Consider the following 23,082-nt stretch of genomic DNA (forward strand, 5'->3'; position numbering starts at 1 on the left):
GAGGCTGCTCCTGCTCTCCCTCCTTGCCTTCCCGCGAGCTGCCGGGCCCGCGGCTCGTGGCCGGAGCCCGCTTCTCGCTGTACGGCTCCCAGGGCGTTTGAGCGGCACCGTTACGACAAACGTTCACGAGGACGGCGACTGCTGTYTGGGCTTTTTTCCTCCTTTTTCCACATCTGAATGAGAAGCTACGACTCTTAAGCTGTAGAGTTTCTACCCCGACAGCTTGGAATGGCCATGAATCGACATAAATAGATGGTATCACCCCAAATTCATCCACTGAGCTACTGTTTTGTCGGTTTTGGAAGCAGAATGAGACTAAGGACAAAAGCAGATGTTCCTGCCTCCGCAGGGTTTTGTCCTCCGCTCCAAGGGCCTCTCCCACGCTGCATTTCCAAGTCATGACAACCSAGGAAGCTGCTGCCTATTGCAGCGCTGAAATTTGTCACCAGGTACAAGGGCATGCGGAGGAAAAACGCTCCTTGAAGACAGGTATCTTTACAAATGACAGAATATTTATTACCAATACCTTTAAAAAAAGATTACATCTGCTAGATCACTGATAAATATCATTTACACCGGGGAGAAAACTACATAAGCTTTTTTTGTTCCATTTTTCTTGTTTTTGTGTTTTTTTTGTTTTTGTTTTTTTACATAGAAGTAACCATATCAAACTAGGAAAGGAACACAGCTTGAAATACTGACAATATTTCTCTGGTCAACACCCCTGACTTCTACACAAGTGGAATCCTGGTTATGAGTTACTGAATAAATATATTTAGAAGGTCTAAAAGTTAATTGTATTATTTGTAAGCAAAAAAGACAAGTTACAGGCAAGTTCAAGCTATCAGGAAAAATAATAATAAACCACTGCAGCGCATTTAAACTTGAAAATTGTATAGAAAATTCCATTGCCTTTTACTAGCATTATCCCATCTGAGTGAACTTACAAAATTACCCCATAGTAACAAACAGTCCTTCTCTTAAGAAGAATTATTTTGCTGTGGATATTGTCATTTTCCAGTGTGATTCTATTACGCCTTCCGACTTCTACGAAAAGTTCCTAAAGAAACGTAGACTTCCTAGCACAGAGCTGCCGGGAGTTCGTACCTCCCTGCAGATAATTTGCAAATTCATATGAGCCCCTTCGCACTCCTGTGCGACAGTCCCTAGAAGTATGATACATTTTATCTGATGATCTGGATTCAAATCAGATTTCACAAACATTCTCTACAGCGGAGTTGTGAAGAATTACGAATTACGTTAAAATGCACATTGAAAATAAGTGAATGTTCAGACGATGAAACCAGTGGTAGCTGAACGTCTCAGAGCTGCTGTATTCGAATCCCCGTGGTATAAAATCCAGACAAGCAACACCGATTTAGCTGGGTTTACACCAGGGCACCTAAAGGCCAGAATCATGTTGTTCAGTTGCTCCAGTACCTTTCGCTTTGCGTCACTAGAGGCAGAGATTACGTCTTTGCAGTATCTTCATTCCTATCCAGTTTAATGCTAACTATGATACAGACAAAGCTATTTCAAGACAGTAAAAATGGAACCTTACTGCGTGATGTCAAAATATTAGCTACATGTACTGTAGTCCACAAATGAGCAAAAATCTGTGTATTTTTTGAGATTACAGCGTTCTTAATGATTATTTCGAGTTTCTCTTGCTTAGTCCTCTAAACAAAACGTAAAGTATCTTGTGTGTTAAAAGCAGTTGATTTAACACAAAGATCATAACTGTCATTTAAATACAGCTGCATTAAGAACCTGATCAGAAACAGTTCTGCCGGCGTGCAGCCTTGTAAATCTGTACAATACAGTTGCAGCCAATTTACTAAGAACAGCTTTGAACTCTCAGTCATAAAGGAAAAAATCCCAAACAATATTTTTATGATAATGTTGTCCATAGCATTTTATAGCAGAGGAAAAATTAATATCTACATCATATGTTAACTTTAAAAAATTCTATAAAACACTAAATATATAATAAAAAATATGCATATAAGGACATATGTAAACTGCTTTGGTAACATCATATTACAGATGTTTTCAGTGCATTGCAGAGTTTCCAAGGAAACTTCAGACAAAGCTATATTTGCTTTGAGGAAGTACTGTATAATGCCATTCCTAAAGAAGCATAAACATTTTTCCAGTAGTAAGATGTACTCAGACCACAATATTACTTAGTACTGGGTGTCTTCAAAACAACTAGCTAAATGTTGCTTATATTATAAACAAGAAGTCCTTGATGTAATTTTTGTCATAAACTGGACCGAGCTGTGAGCGATATCATTATTGTGCTGATGGCTGACAAGGTGCAAGCGTTGGATGTCGAGGAGCCGGATCCCCTGGCATACGCATCTGCGGAAAGGAGAGAGGGGAAAAACCCACAGTAAAGACAGCAGGAGGCATTAACCAAACGTATTGTGTTATAGCCACCGGCGTTAATTCATTTTCCTCCGATTAAGCRCGACGACAACGTCAGTAGGTGAAGAGCCGGGAAGGGACCCCAGGTCGGAGCCGGCGGCCAAGSGCAGGTGTCCCCGCGCGGGATCGCGCTTCGGCCGAGCGCCTCAGTCGCTTATTGGGTTTTACTTCTCTAACTGAATTTTTGGTTTTACTTAAACTCCTTCTGGTGTTGCACTGAGGGTATAGAGCAATTATATTATATTACTTCATGGCCTGTCTGCTTATTTTTTACAATTGTGCTATATTCAAGCTGTTATTTATGGCATCAGTCTGGCATGATCCATGTCCTCAAGGAGCTACATATATGCTTTGTGGCCCACTGTGTTGAGCCAAATAGGAGCTGGCATGTGTTCCTGCTCTCCCTGCTCTCCCGCGCCTGCTGATTAAATTCTTCTGTATGGTTTATACAACCATAATATACATCTGTGCTGGAGATAATTCTGATCTCACCCAGAATTTTTTTTTTTAACGTTGCTGTAATTTTAATGCCATATTCCTGCATTGCAGAGGATCCTGATTTAATGCAGTTTATAAACTGCGGCATTATTAATGGAAGATGGGACACAGAGATTTTGCAAAAGCAATGCTGTATAATAAAATACTCTCTTTTCTGTTTGTTCTTCTACRCAACCTCATTTCCCTAAATAAATATTTATGCATCCAAAACACAATGGAATATTGCTATACAGTAGCCTTATAAATTTAGAAGCCTCTGAACGTTGTATTTTATATTTTGTTACAGTGAATTGCAGTGAAACAATGTGCTCAATATATATGAGCATGGAAGTAAGAGAGTGGAAAGAGTCCAGAAATCTTAAATACAAATATAACCACATATTATGGTGTTTCTTACAGGGCAATCTTGATTCAGGATGGAATCGAAAGCTGGGGCTGGAACGYCTGCTGCTGCTGGGCAAGCCYGGATTTCAGCTGCCCGCGCAGGAAYGGGCAGAGCTGCGGCTTGGCCCTGCTCAGCCCGAGTCCTCTGGTTTGCCCCTGTTTCTCAGCGYGAGTTGGTATTTGGGTAAAACCCAAATATCACCGAGCGAGGAGAAAAGGGGAAGGCAGGCAGGGGAAACGCTGGCTGTGGGCAGGCTGCAGGCTGCCGCGGCCGGGGCGCGAAGCCCGGCCCCGACCCCGCCGTCCCCGCTCTTACTCGATATCTTTGGAATTCGGATTTGCTCGCTGCTGCTGCCGTCGCCGCCGTCGCTGAACGGCTTTATCTCGATGATGTAGTCTTCGTCGAAGGGCAAGGACAGCTCCACAGACGTTTTATTGGTTTCTATTACGGAGGTACTGCTCTGTCTGTTCCACCTGTATAAAACCTACAGCAAAGGCGAGAGAAAAGGAGACAGAAACACCAGAAACGGTCACTTCCACACGAGCTTCCAGGTTTCCTGCTGGTCTTCTTACRTCTCGAGGGCCACAGGATTTACTCTGCGACGACCAGGAACACGGCAGATTTCGAAGCCGTGTTATTCTGAGCCTGGCGCGTGTTTTCGTGAGGAACCTGCGCCAGCGCGGCCCCGACTCTGGGGTGAGGGGAAGCCGCGGGACCTGGTGGGCAGGGCGCTCTCGGAGGATGGATTTGATATCGGAAATCAGACAAATGCAGCCCCGGCAATTAGCGGAGCGCCTCGGCCTCTCCGCTTGATTAAACTGCATTTCCCACCAGCTGGGGCAGTTTTGGAAGCTCTCCCTTACTGCCAGCTCCAGCCAATGCTGGTGCACGTCAGAAACGTGATTTAATTTATAGGCTATCTATYGGAAATTGCTTCCAGAAGGGCAATTCCAGGCTCTTTACTCCGAGGATGACAGATAAAAGAACTAAATGAGGAAGAACTTCTAGTAGTAAATTAGAAAAACAAACAAATAAGCAGGTTCTGCCACAGCTTGCAACCAGAAAATATTTGTAAATGGACCATGTCCCCATTCGGAGGGCTGACTGAGGCGCCTGCAAACTTCGAATTCACAAATTCCCCCGCAAGCACTTTACATTCGGCGTATTTCCTCCCCTATCTAGCGTTAACACAGCTCGGCTTTTATCYCCAAAATGCAAGGTGCTGAATATCACTTTTCCTCAAATTAGAAAGATTCATAAGCATCCCTCCTCTATTCGGGGTACCTGAGACATCAAATTCAGTGTCTCCTTAGTCCTTACTAATGACTGAGCTAAAATAAATCCTGAGGCTTATTTAGTCAAAACCACCTACTACATTTCTTCAGGAAACTGAGTTGGGGTATTTGATGTAGTGTCAAACCAGCTTCCCAGAATAAATTGCTTTTCTGATTTACCTTCTGTCTTTTCCTAAGATCTGGAAATTCTGCTAATTTAGATTATGACATAAAATACAAGATTTCCAGGAAAAAAGAAGACAGGCAATGTTTTGCTGTGACCTAGGAACGAATCTGGCTACCTTATTCTAACAGTTTCCTTTTTCAGGAGTCACAACAGTCTCTCTCACCCACTTTAACTGACTTTTTAATTTGCATTTCAAACCTGAAATATGTAGTGAAAAGTTGGTCCAAACTGCTGAGATTCATCTGAGGTTTTGACTGAAACCCCTGAGGAATTGCTTATTTCTGACAATCCAGTACAGTGCACTGAAGATAATTAAAAGTTAGTGCAGAAATTCAGGAAAGCTGGCAGAGACTCACAAACGTGACRCAGCCAGAATTTCAGATTGTGAACAATATATGAAGCACGTCCAGTTTCTTCATCATTTCAAGTTCTGGGGGAAAACGTTCACACAATTCAACCCTCCAGGCAACGGTTGGCAGTTGCACACTGGTACCTTCTTTGGGCCAAATTAAACCCTTGTGTAAGGTGATAGAGCTGAATTCCTCCCAAGATTTCTCTCTAGTTAAATTATACCCTACTAAAACTGCTACTTAATGAGGATTCTCTTTCCTTTCTTTTGGCTTTGCTTTCCGAAGAAAATGGAGCTATTAGGAAAGCATTTTATTTATCTGCAATTATTGAGCCACCYGTAGCATTTGGAAGATTTCTACCAGAAGCAGGGGAGCTGCAAGCAGCCGACAAGCCTCCGTGGCTGGAAAGCCGGGACGGGGTTTGCCACCCTCACGGTGGCGGCCACCGGGCGCTGCTGGGGTGCGAATGCACCGCGCAGAGACCTGCTTCTCTGGGGGCGAGGACGTTCAACCAGCAACCTTGGCGGGTAGCACAGCAGGCTCCCTAAATGCTGCTGTGCTCTCCATTTCTAGCTTTTTAACCYGGAAAGCCGTATCATGAAAAATCACTTAATCTGGTCTTTTTATAAACCCCAGACTTGACACCGGATCATGGGAATGTTCATTACACTTAACATGAATTCCTTGCYGGATCAGAGGGTCCCAAGGGAGGCAGTGCAGCGAAGCAGTAGCCCTCTGCCGACCGAACACTCACCTTGTATCCCTTCACCTCTGATTCGTTATCCAGGGCTTTTACTTGATCCCAGTTCAGTATAATCTTGGAGTCAGATGAATTCCATATGATGTTTCCAGGGGGCTGACTTGGGGCTATATCAAAATACAGGAGGCATTACATTATTAAGGAGCAATGTTTCCCTGTTGGATCCCTCCCAGCACCARTGGAGCTTCTACTGCCACGGCTGAGCATGTACACAGTCTTATTGCTCTTGAAAGTTAATGCGCTGTTCCACTGATCTGTGTCCTCAAGGTCACCGAAGGGGCGACACAACACAGCGCTCTAAATGAAAAAGGATTCAGCCAGTCGCTCAACATGCCTGAGACCAGAAGAAAAAAGCCCTCTTGAATGATGAGATAAATATTTAATTTTCCTGCCCAGCTGTGATTTCAGTTTTGCATGCTCTGCTTACTGAACATGGGGAAGAGCCTTAGGAGAAAGGCTGGTAAACCTTGTGTACAAGAACCCAGCAAAGGAAAATCTCACAGCACCTTCGAACTTGAGAGAGCTTGAAAGTGACAGAGAAAGGGCTTGTAGACACCCTTCGAATGCGGTTCGAGCGGTCCAGCCTCTCCGCACGAATACTCACGCGGTTTTCTTGTCGTGACATTGACTGTGGCGCTGGCGGGTCCTGTCCCRGCAGTGTTGTACGCCTTGACTGCTAAATGATACAGTGCATTGCCTCGCAAATTGGTGACTTTTGCGGATGTTTGGTTACCAACAGTTCTAGTTCTTTTTGCATTTTCTTCCTTTTCATCATGTCTCCAATATCTAACCTGAAAAACAGAGTAGGTTTTACTTCCTTAGTTCCGCAAGAGGCAACTTTTCTGTGTTTTTGGCTAGCTGCTAAGTGGAACATGGAACAAACAGTAAATATTCCTTGCACGACCTTTTAGTCCGTGCAAGGCCTGCCCTTYGGGCCAGGCTCTGCAGCTCGTGGCAGCTCCCGCAGCGAGGTTCCTGCTGCCCCGCGGGGACCTGCTAGCAGCACCGCCGCAGCGCCAGCGCCGCTCGGCCGCGAGCTCCGCACCGCTGCCCAAAGGGCCAGCACAAGGCAGGCAAATCCTGCGCCCTGCTCCCCTCTCTTCGTTCCTTGCTAGACATAAGCATGGCTGCATTGCCTTCTTCCAGCCCTCAAGACCTCAGGTAGAGGCTGGCCACAAAAGTTCATTTACCTTCTTCACTCAGTACCCTGAGCCCGCCCAGGCCATAGCTCTTTACAGCCACAGACCAGCAGCAAGTGAAATACTGTGTCTAATAATGTGAGGTTTATCTGAACGGTTAATGTGACCCTAATTACTGCTGAATGGAGAAGGGCTGCACACACCATCCTGGAACTGCAAATCCCATTAGGGCAATGTTCTACCTCATCTCTGTAAATCCTGCCATTTTCTCCAGCTCTGGGGAGACCACAATAATTAGAAATGCCAGCTTCTGTCTGTAAATTCARGGGACGGTACTTCTGCCTGCTTTGKTTTCAGATGGAAAAAATGRCACAATTTATAGACTTCAATTTTCCACTCAACTACACGGACTTCAGATCCTGCAGCCTGCCCTGGTCTTCAGGGAACGGCGCTTCCCCTAACGAGACCTGCTCCCCGCCTTCAGCCGGGCTGCGTACGGCCACAGGCAGAGTCTTTTACCTCGTGAGAGAAACCTCTGAACGCTGAAGGAGAAATGAAGTCAAGATTCAGCAGGAACCGGCCTGCCTCCTGGGCAGGCTGCGTAAGGAACAGCATTCGAATGACTTTCCATTGTATCTTTCTGTGTCTCCTCAATGATTAGCACTGAAACAATGCCGCGTTTCGTTCTCCTACCTCGTAGCCCTGTATCCTTCCTTTAGTCGGATTCTCTCGAGGGGAAGCCCAAGAAATTTCAATGTCTGAAGCAGAAAGGCTTCTGGCAAAAACGCTGGTTGGAGCTCTGGTCGGTTCTGCATAGAGGAGTTAGCAATAAAATTTGAGTTTTCAGTTTTATGTTCAATTAGTTACAAACTTCAAGGGATTTTCCTCATTRCATGAGAAAAGAGGCAGGCAACCAAAACAAACTTTCACTTTTCAAAATGATGCCCTGTCAGCCCTGGGCCAGACTGCCCTTCTCCTCTGTGTAAGAAATAATAAGATGTCATTTCTAACCTCAGCCCAGAATACCATGTACTGCAATTAGGACAAAAGGGAACATTTTCTCATCAGTGGACATTAATTCATACTAAATCTCAGCTGAATTCTTTCCAGATTACATATTACTTCTCCATTAATATCAAAAGATTTCATTAAGATGAATGTTATTTTAATGACCATCAAAAGAATTAATCATGGCTTGCCATTTATTATAAATCAGAGCAAGGATTAGATATCAAAGGATATGTCAGCGTGGATGCGAAACCCTTTCAACTCCTGTTAACGCCTCCCGCGCTCAATGGCAAGACACCGGCGAGGAGGGCGACGCAGTGGTGGCACGCCGTACCTTCCTCGGCCGAGTAGACGATGGTGACGGGGCTGAAAGACCCTTCGCCTTTGTTGTTGTACACCCCCACCTTCACCTCGTAGGGCGAGAAGGGCGGCAAGGTCTCGTTGCGAAACACGTATCGGGAGGCGTCGGGAGAGGCCACGACGGTCTGCATCCAGCTGACGGTGCCGAAGGGCCGGAAGGCCACCACRTAACCGAAGCCACCGCCGTTCTGCAGCTCCTCGGGCACCGTCTGCAGGCGGCAGAGCACACAAGAGCAGCCCTGTCAGCCACAGCGCGCGCTTCTTTCTCCTTGCATGCTACCTATCGCCCGCCGGTCCTTTTAAAATTACTGTCCAAACAGAGTACCAGAAACTGCAAACAGCTGCAGTTCTGCTTTGCATCTAACCTGGATTAATCCCACCCTACTGTTGGGCAGCGAAGTGGTATGTCTGTGCTGGGAGCCTTGTTGCTCCACGCGCTCCCTGCAGTCAGGGCAGAAAGCTGTATCTCCAGAAGATGCTCTGCCTCACTTTCTGTGGGTGCCTATCTTTCCTCATCGTTTAGAGAAGGAATCTGGAGCAATGACATRGCTAATGTTAGGTGCTACAGTGACTAAGTGTCTAAAGTTTGGGGGGGTGAATCCAGGACACAGCTCCTGCTTTCCAAACACGTGCAGCTGTTCCCACATCTTTGGATTCATATGTGAAGTCCTGAAGAAAACATTCTGAGTCACAACGCAGGCCGCCGTGGGTCTGGCTCCCCTCCCCAGYGCCGGCTGCGAGCCCAGGCGTGCTGGCCAATGTTCATCCAGGGACCCAGACCAGGCCAGCTCCCTATTCAGATCCTGGAGAGTAAGAGATCGATAATCCCGGGCAATAAGAGATCAAGATGGCAGTGAGTGACTTGCCGTAAGYGTGATGGAGAACAGCAAGTAAGTGACAGGTAACAACTGGAAAAAACAACCTACCATCTTCAGGTCACTTCTATACATACTGCCATTTCCTGGCCTTGGGCTTGTAGCCCCCCAAAAAGGTGCATCCGAAACCAAAGCTTCAATTTATTAAAATGATCCTTAATTACGGGCCACTGTCCCACAGAAGGCGATGGTGCTTGAGCACAAGCAGGGGTTATTTCTGGAGGCTGCTTCCCACTCGGGGTTCTACAGCTCAAAACAGTACTAAGCCAAAAGAAAGGGCCTCTGTGCATTTAATAGTTTAAGCTGATTATTTTACTGGAATATAAATTATATTTTCTGCAAATTGTGATTCAAAGTCACRGCTCATGTTCTTGCCATATGTGTTTTTGAAACACACTAGAATATCTTTAAGAGATACAGTGAAACTAATTAGTCCAAGGGAGGAGGAAATTTAGCACATCAGGCTGTGTGGTAAGGATAAAAAGCCATTTATAGTTTTTTAATAACCTTAAAAATATCTCTGATGATTCATTCTGCCAGTTTGGTCAACAGTTGTGCTCAGCAGAAGTGTTAGCGTGTCTAGTGAAGTTCATTATTTGGGAAGACATGCCAGCTTCATCGCATCATAACATGAAAATATGAGCAGATAAATGACTAGAGTTCCAACCCTGACTACCCTAAGGAATACTAAACATTTTTCCTCCTTGTATCTCCTCTTGCGGTTTTCATCATCAGCAACAAAAGCCAGCATGTAACGTGTCACGCTAACTCTTAACTATGTGCTGGCATATCATCCGGTGCAGGAATGAGGGTTTAAGATTGGAAGCCAGCCACAACCAYTCTCAATCGGATCAGGACTTCCCCAGATTGGCCTCACAAGATCTGTTTCGCGCTCCCGGCAATTCCCGCCCCTACGGCAGTCTGTCCCCGTTTTGCCGTATTTCTGGTGATGTGCTCAGCGCCGGAGGGGGCTGYGCTCACGTGCAAGCGGCAATGCACAGCCTGCTCTCTGCCCTCGCACAGCACTTCTGCRTCGGCCTCACTGCACCAGGGCCCGCGACGAGGGAGCGATTTTAGCTGAATTTTAATAGCTGGGCTATTTTATCACACCACTTGGGCTTTTTACCACAAGCAGTTTGAAATCTACATAAGCTACACTGGGCTCCGTGGGTGGTGGGGTGACACTGGGGTGAAAGGGTGCCTCTCGATCAGGACCATACTCATTTTCTTCTTGGTTTGGATGCCACTTACCTCCCAGGTAATGACCAGCTCAGACTTGCTCCCTCCGCCTCCGCTGACGTTAGCTGGGGTGACTTCAGGAACTGCAAAAAAAAGATGCACAACAGTACATAGCATTGAAAATGCAAGCGGTGATTTTGCAACCACAAGAGTGTTGAAATGACACAGACCTACATAACAACAGGATTGTTCTGGCCTTTCCCTTCTGGGTACCAAAAACATTATTAGCAAATGAGTAATTTGCCATGGCAAATACTATATTAAAAGTAAGTCAATAATAGTATATTAAAAGTATGTCGATTAACTTGTGTATTCAGTCTCTAATTGTTTAGTTTAAACATTTATCTTTCATAAAAAGGGCTCATTCATTTTCCTATTTGATATTCTCTTCCATTACAGGCTAAAACAGAACAGAGGAGTCACCTCCTAGGGGTTTCGCTGTAATGAGGCACATATTCCCGGAACAACCACACTGAGCTTACTCCTTGCACTGACTCACAGTTCCCATCGCTGAGCAGTGGATACTGGACAGCACTCTCCAAAAAACCTGCCCAAATACCTTTTCCCCCACAGAAAGTGATGATTTTCCAAGTGGAGGAAATCTTCCTGTATGTCCAGAACTAGTGGAGTCAAAAGAGCCCATGTGGAGCTCCACAAACCCTACTGCTTATTCCATCTTGCATGTACGAACCGTGCACACAAATAACATGCCACGAGGGAGAAAAGTGTAGAAAATGCTTCTCRACTTTCTCCTGTGTAACACATTCTTTAATGCTGAGGAGTTCTTTCGCCAAGCTCTAACTCCGTTTCCCACCACTACTTACGAGCTTCTTCAGTTCTTCTCTTCTCCGACGGTCTGCTTGGTTCTCCGATCCCAATAAGGTTGGCAGCCACTACTCGAAATTCATACTCGACCCAAGGGTTCAAACCCACCACTGTTGCTGTGAACGTCCGGCCATCGATGATCTCTGGAACTAAGAGACAGTGAGAGGTCAGGAATGCAATTAAAACCACTAACAGGATTAAAGACCACATATCTGATACCCTTAAAAATGAGGGATTAGTGTAAATATGAACTGAATAAGGACTGACAAACCTTTTCTCATTTTTTAATGCTTTGTTAACTGCCAAAAATGTAAAATAGGTGGCACTAAAACATTGTGCTGTCAGCACAGAGATTCCTGCTATTAAAAAAATCCTCCTAAATTGCCACCTTCTGAAAACAAAGTGCCAAGACAACAGGCTCCAATGTTTGTTATTTTTACTTTTATTTTTTTAAATACATTTTTCCTCTATTTAATGGTTACTAGAACCAAATTAACCTATGACAGAATGAGCAAYTACATCATGGGATTTTTCCCTCTATCAGGAAAATAATTCTACTTAAAGACAGGCCAGATGACATGGTCTATCCCTGAGGGATGTCTTTATAGGCCACAATTACTGTTGTATATCTCCACCATAGCAACAAAAGATAGGAATTCATTCTGTTTTCCCTTAAACATTCATGAGAAAAATGGATGAGTAATAGCACTGACTGGACCCTAAATCTTTAGGTTGCCAAACTTGAAACTAGTTAAAGAAAGACCAGTGTTCTGCAGTCAATGAAATTACTTTTCAGCGTCCGGGTGCAGAGCTAGTTTCACTCAGCCTACACAGGTAGGTCCTGACGGATTTGTTTTTTTATCTCCAGAGATCTTTGCAGGCCAGGCTCAGCTCCTGCCGAGTGATGCATTTACCTGTGCTCACCGCTTGCCACCCCACGGAGAAGGGGGTTCTCGCCTGTACGACGTACATCGTAATAGGGCTGTGATTGTCTGCTCCCGGTCTCCAGGACAACTGCGCTGTGGTGTCAGTGATTTCATCTATTGTCACAGCTTCAGGCGGACCTGGGGGACCTGTGAGAAAAATTACAGGAGAGGAGTGCTTAAAGCTTTGGGACGACATGAGGAAGGAACACTCTGTTCTTCATCCCTTACTTAGGACAGGGGTAATTTGGTCTCTGTCAGGGAGCTGCGCTCAGCCATAGCTGTGGTTTAGTGGCCTTCTTGTTGTCTGGATGAGATTGGGAGGCCCGAGAAGGGATGGCTTTGCAAAACCAGAGATTATCGGCTCCATCCACAGCCCTGACGATCCCACCGAAGCACAGCGGTGTCAAGCCCCACTGCACGCTCACTACTTGTCCCGCAAGCGCGCAGCTTGGAGGCCTTTTCACATCARGATATACCTGAATTACCTAACGGACCAAGGATCAGTCTGTCATCTCCCTTTTGCCAGTTTAGGACTGGACTACAGAAGCAAGTATTTTTTATGGCTACAGCTTGGATGCACTCAGAAGCTGGTGAGGAACGAAGACCCTTTTTGTACTTAGCATCTTGCATAAGTATGTACCAGGATTTTCTGTTTCATTGCTTGGGCCCTGTTGACCAGTAAAGCACTATATAACACATCTCTCTGAGAGATGACCTCACTCCCATATCATATGTCCATTGCAATCAGTACTGGTACCTGAGGAGAAATCTCCCAAAAAGGACAGTTTCACAATAAATTCTCCACTTTTAATTCATTCTTGCACCTTTGGACTAAAATAATTCTCATATGCTGATATTCAGAGAGCTGGACATATTTAAATACTTAAAATACCCTGAAACCTTCCAATATCCTGTCTTTAAAATGAAAGTTTCAGCAGGTCTAGCCAGATTTAATTTCTAAGAAGTTAAGATTTTAAATAGTTTTGCTGGGGCGATGGGAGAATAACCATGTAATGCAACCTTACGAAGCAGTTAGCTTGTTCAATTCTTCATCACAAGTTAGATGATAGTGTCACATTTGAGAAATGAAATTTCACTGTATCCTTCACGAATTACTTATACTGCTTGGCAGAAGCTGAAATGAACTGTCACTTTCATATTTTGGAATAACGATGGTTATTCCCAGCATTTCAAAATATCCTTGTTAGCAGGGTGCAAGGAAATATTGCCAGATGAACTCAAGAGAAAACTCATGCAGACGCTACCCTAAAATCAACTGAAGGAAAAGCCTCTTTGGCACCTTCGTGCAATCATTACATGAGATAGCAAAGAATTATTAGCTGCACCTCTGTGCAATTAGGTGAGATAACGAGTGCGAGAGGCAGCCAGCGGGCTCGGACCAGGCGAGGAGCAGGGCTCTGAGCTGCTGCTGCTGCGGCTCCCGGCCGCCCTTCGCCCCGGGCTGCTCGCGCTTCGCTCCGCAGGGGACGGGTGCCACCCCYGAGCCCCAGTGGCTTTCCTGATAGATCCCAACAGCTTTTTTTTCAGCTTCAGAGCAAAAAAAAGAAAAAGGCTACCGTAGGGCGAAAGGGGGAAAAATGATCAAGTTCAGTCCCCAGTTTCCCAAATATTTCGGGGCTGCTAGCAGACATGCGACTACCATGTTATCACGGCATGAAAAATCTGACCAAGTGGCCTGGTCTGTCCACGCGTGGTGCCACAGGTTACTTCTTCTGTATGCTCTTGCTTGATATTCCCTGACATCAAGTAAATAATTGATTTTTGTCCTAGTTCTTACTTTGACATGTCAAATGACTATATTTTTTAAAAAAACTTTTAAAATTGATTATGAAAGTTCTATTTATGCACTYGCTTTTCATCTCCCCCTCTGTTGTCACAGCCCACCTCAGGCCGTTTTGTTACAGGTATCGTGGGTATTTCCTCATTTTCCTACAGCCGGTGACAAGACACAGCCCAGCTGTGAGCATCAGAGAAGGAAGAGAGCTGCCGGGGAGCCGGGGCAGCGGGCGAAGTCCCTGCTGCTGCTCCGGGGAGTGACAAGATCAGCGTTTGTGCCGTCACCAACAGTCTCCTGTGAGAACCGAATGTTCCTCCCGCCTGTTTACCGAGCCAGCACTAGGGAAGTTACTTAAGCAATGTCCTCGTCAGCAGGCTGTTTTGAAATGTTTGTGCAAAAAACCTGCATCTGAAACAATGCTGCAGCAAAGATACAAAAACCAACATAATGGGGAACCTGGGCAACCTCCCGGGGCAAAGCGCGGCAGCTTCACCGCCCGCACGGGGGAGAGCAGCCCGGGCCGTCGTTTGGGATTTGCTCCACGTGGGGCCTCACAGAAACCGAGGGAGCGAGCCGGCCCGCGCCGCTGCCCCACGGCGTCCGCAGCACGCGGCCCGCGCCGCGAGGGCCCCCGCACGGCCTGCAGCTCTCCGCGCCACTACAGTCAGAGGAATAAAAGCACGAATGTTTGTGTTCCCGAGCTCCTTACTGTAGCAACAGAGCTTATAAAGCCCCAGGACAATCCCTACTCGCTTCCCATAAGATGCTGTATGCAGTATCACTTACGAGCCTCAAGTGCCACTAATTTGGCCRACGGACTGATCGGCATCAGAGGCAGCAAACGGAGCGTGCGTATGGAAAAGCAACAGCACCTTATCCCACGGGGCAGGGGAGGGGCTGACAAACCACRCTTATCCGCTCACGCGTCCAGCAATCATTGCTCCTCCAGCAGACTCTCATGGCTTCTTTGCATTGCACRTGGCCAAGAACTTCTGCATTCATATTCTTAACGGGGCAAAGGCATTGAAAGGCTCAACGATATTGTGCTAATAACAGAAAAGCCCAGCTACAGACAAGGGTACATCATGGCTGAAAGTTTATGGCCTAATCCTGCACATTTTGCTCTGGCAAGGCTGCGATGAAGAGGGAATTTCTTATTGCTTTTTCATGCTCTCCTCTGCTTTTTTTGATCAGACTGAGAATATATGTTACATGGAGAGCATGAAAACTAGGATTTTGCACGTAAGAAGTGCCTGCAATTTTTTCTTTGAATTATTTTTAAAATATCTGCCTTAATTTTTACCTGGGGGGACAAACTGAGGGTGGAATGGAGGAACAAGGGGGCAGGGCTCAGTTCAGTGCTCACTCTTCCTCCACCCCTGACTTCTCGAGACAACCTAGGGAAGGAGCTGCAGGCCTGGGTGTAGTCAGGGTTTGAGTGATGAAATTTATCCTTGCTAAATTCCGTGTACTTTCCTTTCTGCTGGGATCTTTGAGAACCGAGGATGCTAGGTACAGAGCAAACCAAGTTTTGTCTTTCACAGAGCTGATGAGCACAAAAACATATACTTACTAAAAGGACCCAGAATCTGGCTAATTAATTGCATCTCAGTTAATGCCACACTTAAAGATCACCTACGCACGGCAAGGATTTGATCTTGAAGCATCAGTGATGTCCCTAAATCATGTTTATTCTAGAAAAGGAGCAAGTACTGTCAGGGATCAACGCAGTGAATTAACTGGGCGCTATTTCTGCTGTGCCGCTGACCACAGAAAGGAGCTCAGTCGGTGCAAGTTTTGCATTCGGGACATGAACGTGTACCATTTATCTGTGCTGCGTGTTCGTTGTATGAGCATGTATATATGACAGACGCTTTACACGCGCTGTCTGAAAATGTACTACGAACCACAGCGTGTACTTAGAGCTTATTTCTTAGATTAATTACAAGATGCTGGGATTCTAATGAATGTCTCTGAGACCATGAATTGCCTTACCAGCCGCAGAAGATAGGAAGAAAGCAATTTTACAACAACAGTAACAAAATTCAAATACCTCTTACAATGAGGTCTGCAGCAGCCGATAGCTTGTCCACACTTGTTTGCACCATGCAGACATATTTCCCAGCATGCTTCAGCTGGATGCTTCTGATCATCAAATCACCAGCTGAATCCTGCTGATAAAGTAGGGAAAAGTGGTTACAATTACTTTTTAATGAGCGCTAAACATCATTATCACATGAAGGACACTGTGACTAATGGATTTATTTTACACTGGCTGATGAAAACATTAGTAATGCAAGCCGTGGCCTATTAAAATTATGTGAGTCTGCCTTGAAGATAAAAGCAGTTGCATTTCTAAAATTAYGGCTTTTACAAGGGACAGCGAAGCCTGGTTTGGGTCAGTTAAGCAGTTTACCCATTAAAACAATGTGATCAAGCTTATTTAAGGCAAGTTTGCTCCAATTCCTCCTTTCTCTCTCTGGATATTGGTATTCAGATGTCTACGTTCTGCCTACATCCATTTTTGTAAGGGAAAACCAGCCCAAATTATGAGACATCTGCAGTAGTTTCACAGCCTTGTATTATGGCCAGCATTTTGATTGCCCAGTGTTTTTGTGCTAAAGATCATGAGAACAGCACTCTCTAAGGAAATTTTGCACCACCTAACAGCAGTAATTTGTTTTCCAAACGCCAAATGCATGTCTGATTAACTGTTGAACAGAACTAATTATGTTTCCGCATGTACAGGAAACTCAACTTTCTGATTTTTCCTCCAGACACAAAGCGCTCAGTGCACCAGCCATCTCACGGAACCTTGTGATTGTGGCTTTCTGATTGAAGAATATTAATAAAGTTTGTAATTTTAGCTTTGCGGGCCGAGCAAGTAGAGTCACCGGGAACAGCTGTCACTGCTGAGGTACACGCTAGGCATAAATCTTTAAGTGCATCTTTTAATGATTTCTTAGAGATAACAGCAAGGCTTGTAAATTGTGTTTCCTTTTCCTCTCAGCATTAAATTTCAGTCCTGACAAACGTAAACATAGACTAGGAGTCTGCCTGCAACCTAGCAGAGCACGTGACTCTGTAAAACAGCCGTCGAGCAACATGTAAAACTGTTCCGTCTTCTACCTCTGCTGAAAATTTGATTTCTTTCCTTCTCTTTCTCGCCACGTTCATCAAATAAAAGTGGAAAAAAGGCATCAGGAAGAATTATGAGAGAGAACATTTTTAGTTGCAACTAAGTTGGAAATTCAGCTCCCACAAGAGCTCCCTAACACGGCACAGGTTAAACGAGAGGCACCGTGAGCTGGGAAGGGAAGCAGTGCGGCTCCAAAGCGAAGCAAGCCTTCCACCCGCGGTCCAGACCGAGCCTGCAGAACGCCTCCTCTTTTTCTTAAATCCAAATTTATTTGGAAATTATTTGGAAATTATTTTAGTCAGAGGACTAGCACGAATTGCTGGAGGAAGGTCTGACAGATGTGTTACACCCGTGTTTGAAACCTCTTAGGTTTCCTTAGGTACCTTTTATGGCACTGACTCTCTGCGATTCTCAAAATTTATGCCACAACAACTTCAAAAAAATCTAGAACTACTAAAGAAGTTGAAACAATCTACCATTTGCAATTTAGGTGAAAGCAGAGAAAATCCAACAGGCAGCCGGAGGGGGAAGAGGCGGCAAGAGAGGCCGAGGCTGGCGCCGTGCAGAACGCGGCTGCGCAGCGCGTGGGACTGCTGCTCCCACGGGAGCGTTGCAGGGCCCCGGCGTCCCGCGCTCCCGCCCAGAGCATGAGGCTGCCGCGCTCCCGCCGGCCGCAGCCTGCGTAACCATCTCTCACAGCCCAGCGGGTCCAAATCAGCCAGGGGGAAACGCGAGCGACGGCGGCACGTTGTCGCTCCAGCCCTGCCCCGTCCGGGCCGGCGGGCGGCTCTGGCGGCCGGTGGGCTTCCCTTGCGTGGGAAGTTCTGCCCAGACCCTCCTGGAGAGGCACAAAACGGTGGCTGAAGCAAGCCCGTTTCCCCCTGCCCTAAGGGAGGGAAGAATCCCCATCTCCACTACACTTTCTTCCCCTTATCTACCACGTGCCCATGTACTTCAGCGGAAGCGGTGGCTAGGGCTGTATTTATTGGGAACTCCAAACATCTTTTCAAACCCGACTCTTCTTCTTACTATGAGATTTCCATGAACTTAATCTTTTGAACCTTCAGATAAACAACTCGCTGCACATTGCAAAAGTTTGCACTGTCAGTGGGTGCAGACACACATCAACGCACACACAAGGAACCCTAAGATACCGATGTGACATTTCACTTTGGTAAACACTGAAAACAAATGTCCTCTCCAAGGTCAGCGATGTTTGTAATACTATGCAGTTTATTTTGCGTGGTGGACAAACATTTATTCTAAGCATAGACAGAGACGCGTAAGTATGCCAACAAAGACTGTCTGCACAAATTTGAGGGTAGCCTCTGATTTCCCACTATCTTCTGTGCAAATACAGTGTTCTACAGTAGTTGCACTTAAAATTTCCTTTACAGTTACAGCCACAGAAAAACGATTAGGGCCTTCTCTTTGGGAAAAGCGAGAAGGCACAATTTTGTCTCACAGTGAGAAAATGCACTAGAGGTCTTTTGCCTTAGAGAACTCTGCAATGTTAACACACGTCATTCATGAGAGCAGACTTCAAGGCAGGTCATTAACCAATTATAACATTTCTACATCAACTTTAACAAAAGAGTCTACTGGCAGTGTTTATCTTCTCAGCCTATAAGACACTAGGTAACATGTCTCCTACTATTAAGTCAGCCAAATCCCTTCACTTAGTAGCCCTTCCCTGTTATTTCTAGTCATTGCAATACAARAGAGGAACAGTCTGGGGAGATTGCTTTAGTATTAATACTTACCCCTCCAACTCTTTCAAAGTGATCCCCATCTTTTTCAAAGTCTATCAGGTGTCCATTAAATGACCAAGTAAACATAAGATCTAGCGAGTGATCATGAGATACCTGACAAGGCAAGACAATACTTTCTCCAACAGTGACATCCATGCTGAAAGGTGACACCATAACCCGTGTTGGATCTGCAAACAACAAAGAGAACAGAAAAAATAAGAACAAATTCTGTCTTATTGAGAACGAAGAGATATCCCAGAGCTGAAAATGGTCCCAAGCAATCTACCACAAATGCAGCATTGTTATCAGAACTTTAAAAATGTAAAAGGTTTAGCTGAGATTGTCACTTAGAGTTAGGAAGATCCTTAATGCAACAACTGAATTATCACATCTTTGATTTTACTCCGATACCTTTCACTTTCAATCAGATTGAAACACCTTTAACAAACCTTCTATGATCCTCTTCCAGTCACAATCTAGATGAGCAGGGAGAAAAGAAAAGGCCAGAAAAGAATGAATCAGATCTGAAAGGCTTGGTTAAAAATTTTGAAAGAGCTTGGAGACCAGAGCTAATTTTACTGGAATCTCTTCCCTCCAAGGATTTGTTTCACAGTCATACTTGATTCACCAGGGTTATCAAAAACCCTTTTTGTTGTTCCTAAATTAAACACTGCCCTGACAAAACACTCTCAATGTAAAATATCCAAAACTGGAATGAAGGAGGGTATATGGAAGACATGAATGATACCTGCTTGTGTCTGGACAGTGAAAGAGCAAACTAACAGAAGCCAAATTCTGGCTATGTTTATTGAAAACCCTGTTTAATACGCCGGTTTCTTCTCTCATCTGATGGACGGTTTTACATTTTTTAAGTAAAACCTGGGTGTTTTTCTGTTGTGTGAGGAGGGCCCACACAAACAATAAACATAAATGAGTGGTACCAACCGAATCTTTCGCAACAGGCAAACCGAAGCCGTGCCCCAAAAAACCAGGTACTGTACTAATACCTGACGGCAGGGCTTTGGGCCGGGAGGTGGCTCCAGGTGTAGCTACTCTGTCCGTGCCACGGGCACAGYCGGTTTGCTCCGTTAGCGGCTCTGACTGCCTCACTTTCAGGCTCTCTGTGGTCTTAAACGAGAAGTTGCTGGCCTGGTGAACAACAGCTCAGGAAGGGTTTTGGGAAGGTGAACTAGATGGAAGATCAGAAAGGTTACTGCCCAAAACACAACATTTACAGAGGAAAGCAAGRCCCAAAGGCTGAGGCCATTTGTGATGTAGAAGAGTCCATCTGCTAAAAAATATGGGCAGGAGGATATATCAGCTCCACCTTGGGTTTTGGGACTAATCCCGTATTCACAGCTGGAGTTCATGTGGATCCGTTACCACTGATTTAATTGCCTATTTTTCATATCAGTACGAACAAGATGGTGGCATAGAAAGATGAGCCATGACACATTATGCAGACTTCAGCTCCTCATCTGGGCCCATGAATTCCCTTTGCCTCTCAAGTTAACATTTGTCTTTCATTTCTGTTGACAAAAATGCAGTGATTTTTTCTCCAGGGCCTCAGAGGAAATGAAAAGGAGACAAAATATTGCTTAACAATGAGCCCAAAAGTCTGAAAATCATATACAGATAGATATTTTTGCTTATTCTGAAAGTCCATTCCACATAGCTGTCATAGTAAAATACTACGGGCATTATTCATTCTCTAGTATATGAAACTGAAATCTTAACTACTTCAGCGAGGGACTATTGGCCGACTGCTTAATTTCCTGCTAAAATAATAAAAATACAGGAAAAAAGATATGCACCGGGCAAAACTATTCACGGAAGTTCAGGGGATGCGAAGCTACTCCTGGATTTTCAAAGACCTTATCAGAAGTCTACAGAAGGTAGCAGAAAAGATTTCATCACTGACTTCAATAGGCTTCAGCTCAAGTCCTCAGGGACTTGACTGTGTTACCTTGGGCAAATTTAATTCATCTGTATTTTAGTTTCACTTCTAACAAAACAGAGTAATTCTTATTGTGACCGCAGTAGGTGTTATGAGGCTTAACTAATTAATACAAGTTATTTTAAGCATTTAAAGTTTCTCAGATGAAAAGCAGTATAAATGCAAGTTGCTAAAATAATGCTTGTTGAATTATTATCTGGACTTCTTTTTATACGACGAATGTATCAGGATTTCACAGTTATTTGGCACTGCTATCGCTTAGCTCATGAAGACCCGGAGCATCCACAGCCCAAGCCTTCCTATGGGCCCGTCCCACCTTCGGTGGGGACTCAGGCACGGAAGCACCTTCTGAAAGTCCTTTCAGCATTTCCACTATCCTCCGTGCTGTTCAAAGCCCCTATGAAACGTTTAGGAAGGACAGGACTGTGAGCTGAAGTGAGGGTCCCCCATGAAGCCCGGGGCACTCCTGCAGGAGCCCACGAAGCGCCGGGTAGGCTTTGGCCCTTAACAGCTGTTAGCAGCTGCATTGTGCAGTAGCTAATCCTCACCTCCCTGCCCCTTCCTGCACTCGGAGAGAAGGCAGCACCATAGCGGGAAGGGTAAAGCAGGGTTCTTGCTGCTGAAACACGCACAATTTATACACACGTGCAGAATGGGAGGCGGTCGGTGGTTAGAGACCGCCTTTCCCGAGCTGCTTAGTGCAGAAGTCGTGGGAACGGCGAGTGCCCAGCGCCTCTGGAAACCAGGCCCCGGCTTTCCACCCGGTCACGTCAAGAAGCAGAGCAATCTCACGTGCGAACGCACCAGCTTTACGGGAACGGCTGATGCAGCCTGATGACGGACGACACGTGGCGAAGGCGCTGACCCCAGCTATGCTTAGCGCGGGTGCGAGCCCCCTGCAATGCGCTTTACAAATCACCCCAAGGACAATGCTTACCAGTCTCTTTTCAAGGACTGGAAAAAGCTAAAAAACAAAATCAAAAAACCCCTACTTAATAACCCTAGCAGAGCAGCAAATGGAAAACGTTATTAAGAAGCCAATTGAGGGCAGCCGAGTGAAGGCACACCTTGGTGATACGCAGCCAAGTGGTAATCAGAATTATTAGATTTGCATTTTCAAAATCTGTAACACCAGGCACCTTTTAAATTATAGTGAGTGCTTCAATGATACCAAAACTGTGCTGGTTAGCATCCAAGTTAGAAACAAAAAATCAAAGATCCTCTTTTTCTGAGCTAGCGCCTCGTTTATTTGTTGTCCATTCGCTAGGCAAGAGGGGCAACCTCGGCTGACAGATACGGCACCGCCGCAGAGCCTGCACGGGAGAAACACGGGGCTACTGCGTGCCAACGGGCAGGCGGGCAAAAAGCCCCCCGCGATCCAGTGGTAAAACCGTCTACTTTGCAGTTCTGAGAAGGCAACAGCGAGGGAAAGCAGCGCCCCGTACGCGGGAGGCTACCAAGCGCGTGCCCCGCAGGTGCGACGGACGGCGAGGGGTTTCGTGGCCCCGGCCGGCTTCGCTCCGCAGCAGGGTCCTCGCCCCGTCGGTGCTGCCGCGCACCGGCGAGCGCTTCTGTCTGTAGGTGTCACTGAAGGCTCGGCGAAACGCGAAAYCTCCTTCTTATCCTCCCCTTCGCGCCAGCATTTTCAGGACGGCTGTGCGAAGGAAACGGCGCTTTTCCAGCTTTCGGTACCGTGTTTCGGCACGGCAGCCTGGCCGGCAGCTTGGCTCGCAGCCCGCTGCCAAAGCGGTGCGGGGCTGGGCAGAGCGACAGCGGGGGACGACCCGCGGCTGGAGCAGCCCCGGGAAGCGGGGACGCGTTCCCAGTCGCAAAGCAGCAYGCTGCACGCTCGGCGGATGCGATCGAGGGTAACAATTAGCCGGTGTGAAAGGAAACCATCCCACCCTGATTCCGTATCGATTAGGTGTCCATTAGGAGGGCTTATTTGTTTAGAATAAACAGCTTTGCGTTGTAGTATTTGCTGGCTGCGGCTCACGCAGGGCTGTGCTGTGTCATATTGATCGAGAGTACATGACACAGTGGGACACAATCTGCAGTGGCACGACACAGGTGACATAAAATAAATCAGAGCCTGACACTCGGAGATGGATGCATTTTTCYGACAAACAAGTCAGCCCACGACACGTGGATATCTCTTGAATGATACACGGCGACCGGAGC

General features: G+C 45.9%; 1 protein-coding gene across 1 annotated transcript in view; it reads right to left on the bottom strand.

The window, feature by feature from the left end:
• Positions 1-492: 492 nt before the first annotated feature.
• The window catches only part of CNTN4 (contactin 4), a 148,031-nt gene continuing 125,441 nt past the window's right edge, over positions 493-23,082 (bottom strand). The window contains exons 11-21 of the mRNA XM_026075016.1: positions 18,957-19,132; positions 16,108-16,228; positions 12,245-12,403; positions 11,330-11,479; positions 10,518-10,588; positions 8,366-8,600; positions 7,717-7,832; positions 6,489-6,675; positions 5,879-5,991; positions 3,629-3,797; positions 493-2,364 (exon numbers count right to left, since the gene is read on the bottom strand). Coding sequence (XP_025930801.1) covers positions 2,264-2,364; positions 3,629-3,797; positions 5,879-5,991; positions 6,489-6,675; positions 7,717-7,832; positions 8,366-8,600; positions 10,518-10,588; positions 11,330-11,479; positions 12,245-12,403; positions 16,108-16,228; positions 18,957-19,132 — 1,598 coding nt within the window. The 3' untranslated portion in view covers positions 493-2,263. The remainder of the gene's footprint in view (positions 2,365-3,628; positions 3,798-5,878; positions 5,992-6,488; positions 6,676-7,716; positions 7,833-8,365; positions 8,601-10,517; positions 10,589-11,329; positions 11,480-12,244; positions 12,404-16,107; positions 16,229-18,956; positions 19,133-23,082) is intronic.

This window comes from Apteryx rowi, unplaced genomic scaffold (assembly GCF_003343035.1).
Source record: "Apteryx rowi isolate R43461 unplaced genomic scaffold, aptRow1 scaffold_4, whole genome shotgun sequence".
In the NCBI taxonomy this organism is placed as follows: domain Eukaryota; kingdom Metazoa; phylum Chordata; class Aves; order Apterygiformes; family Apterygidae; genus Apteryx; species Apteryx rowi.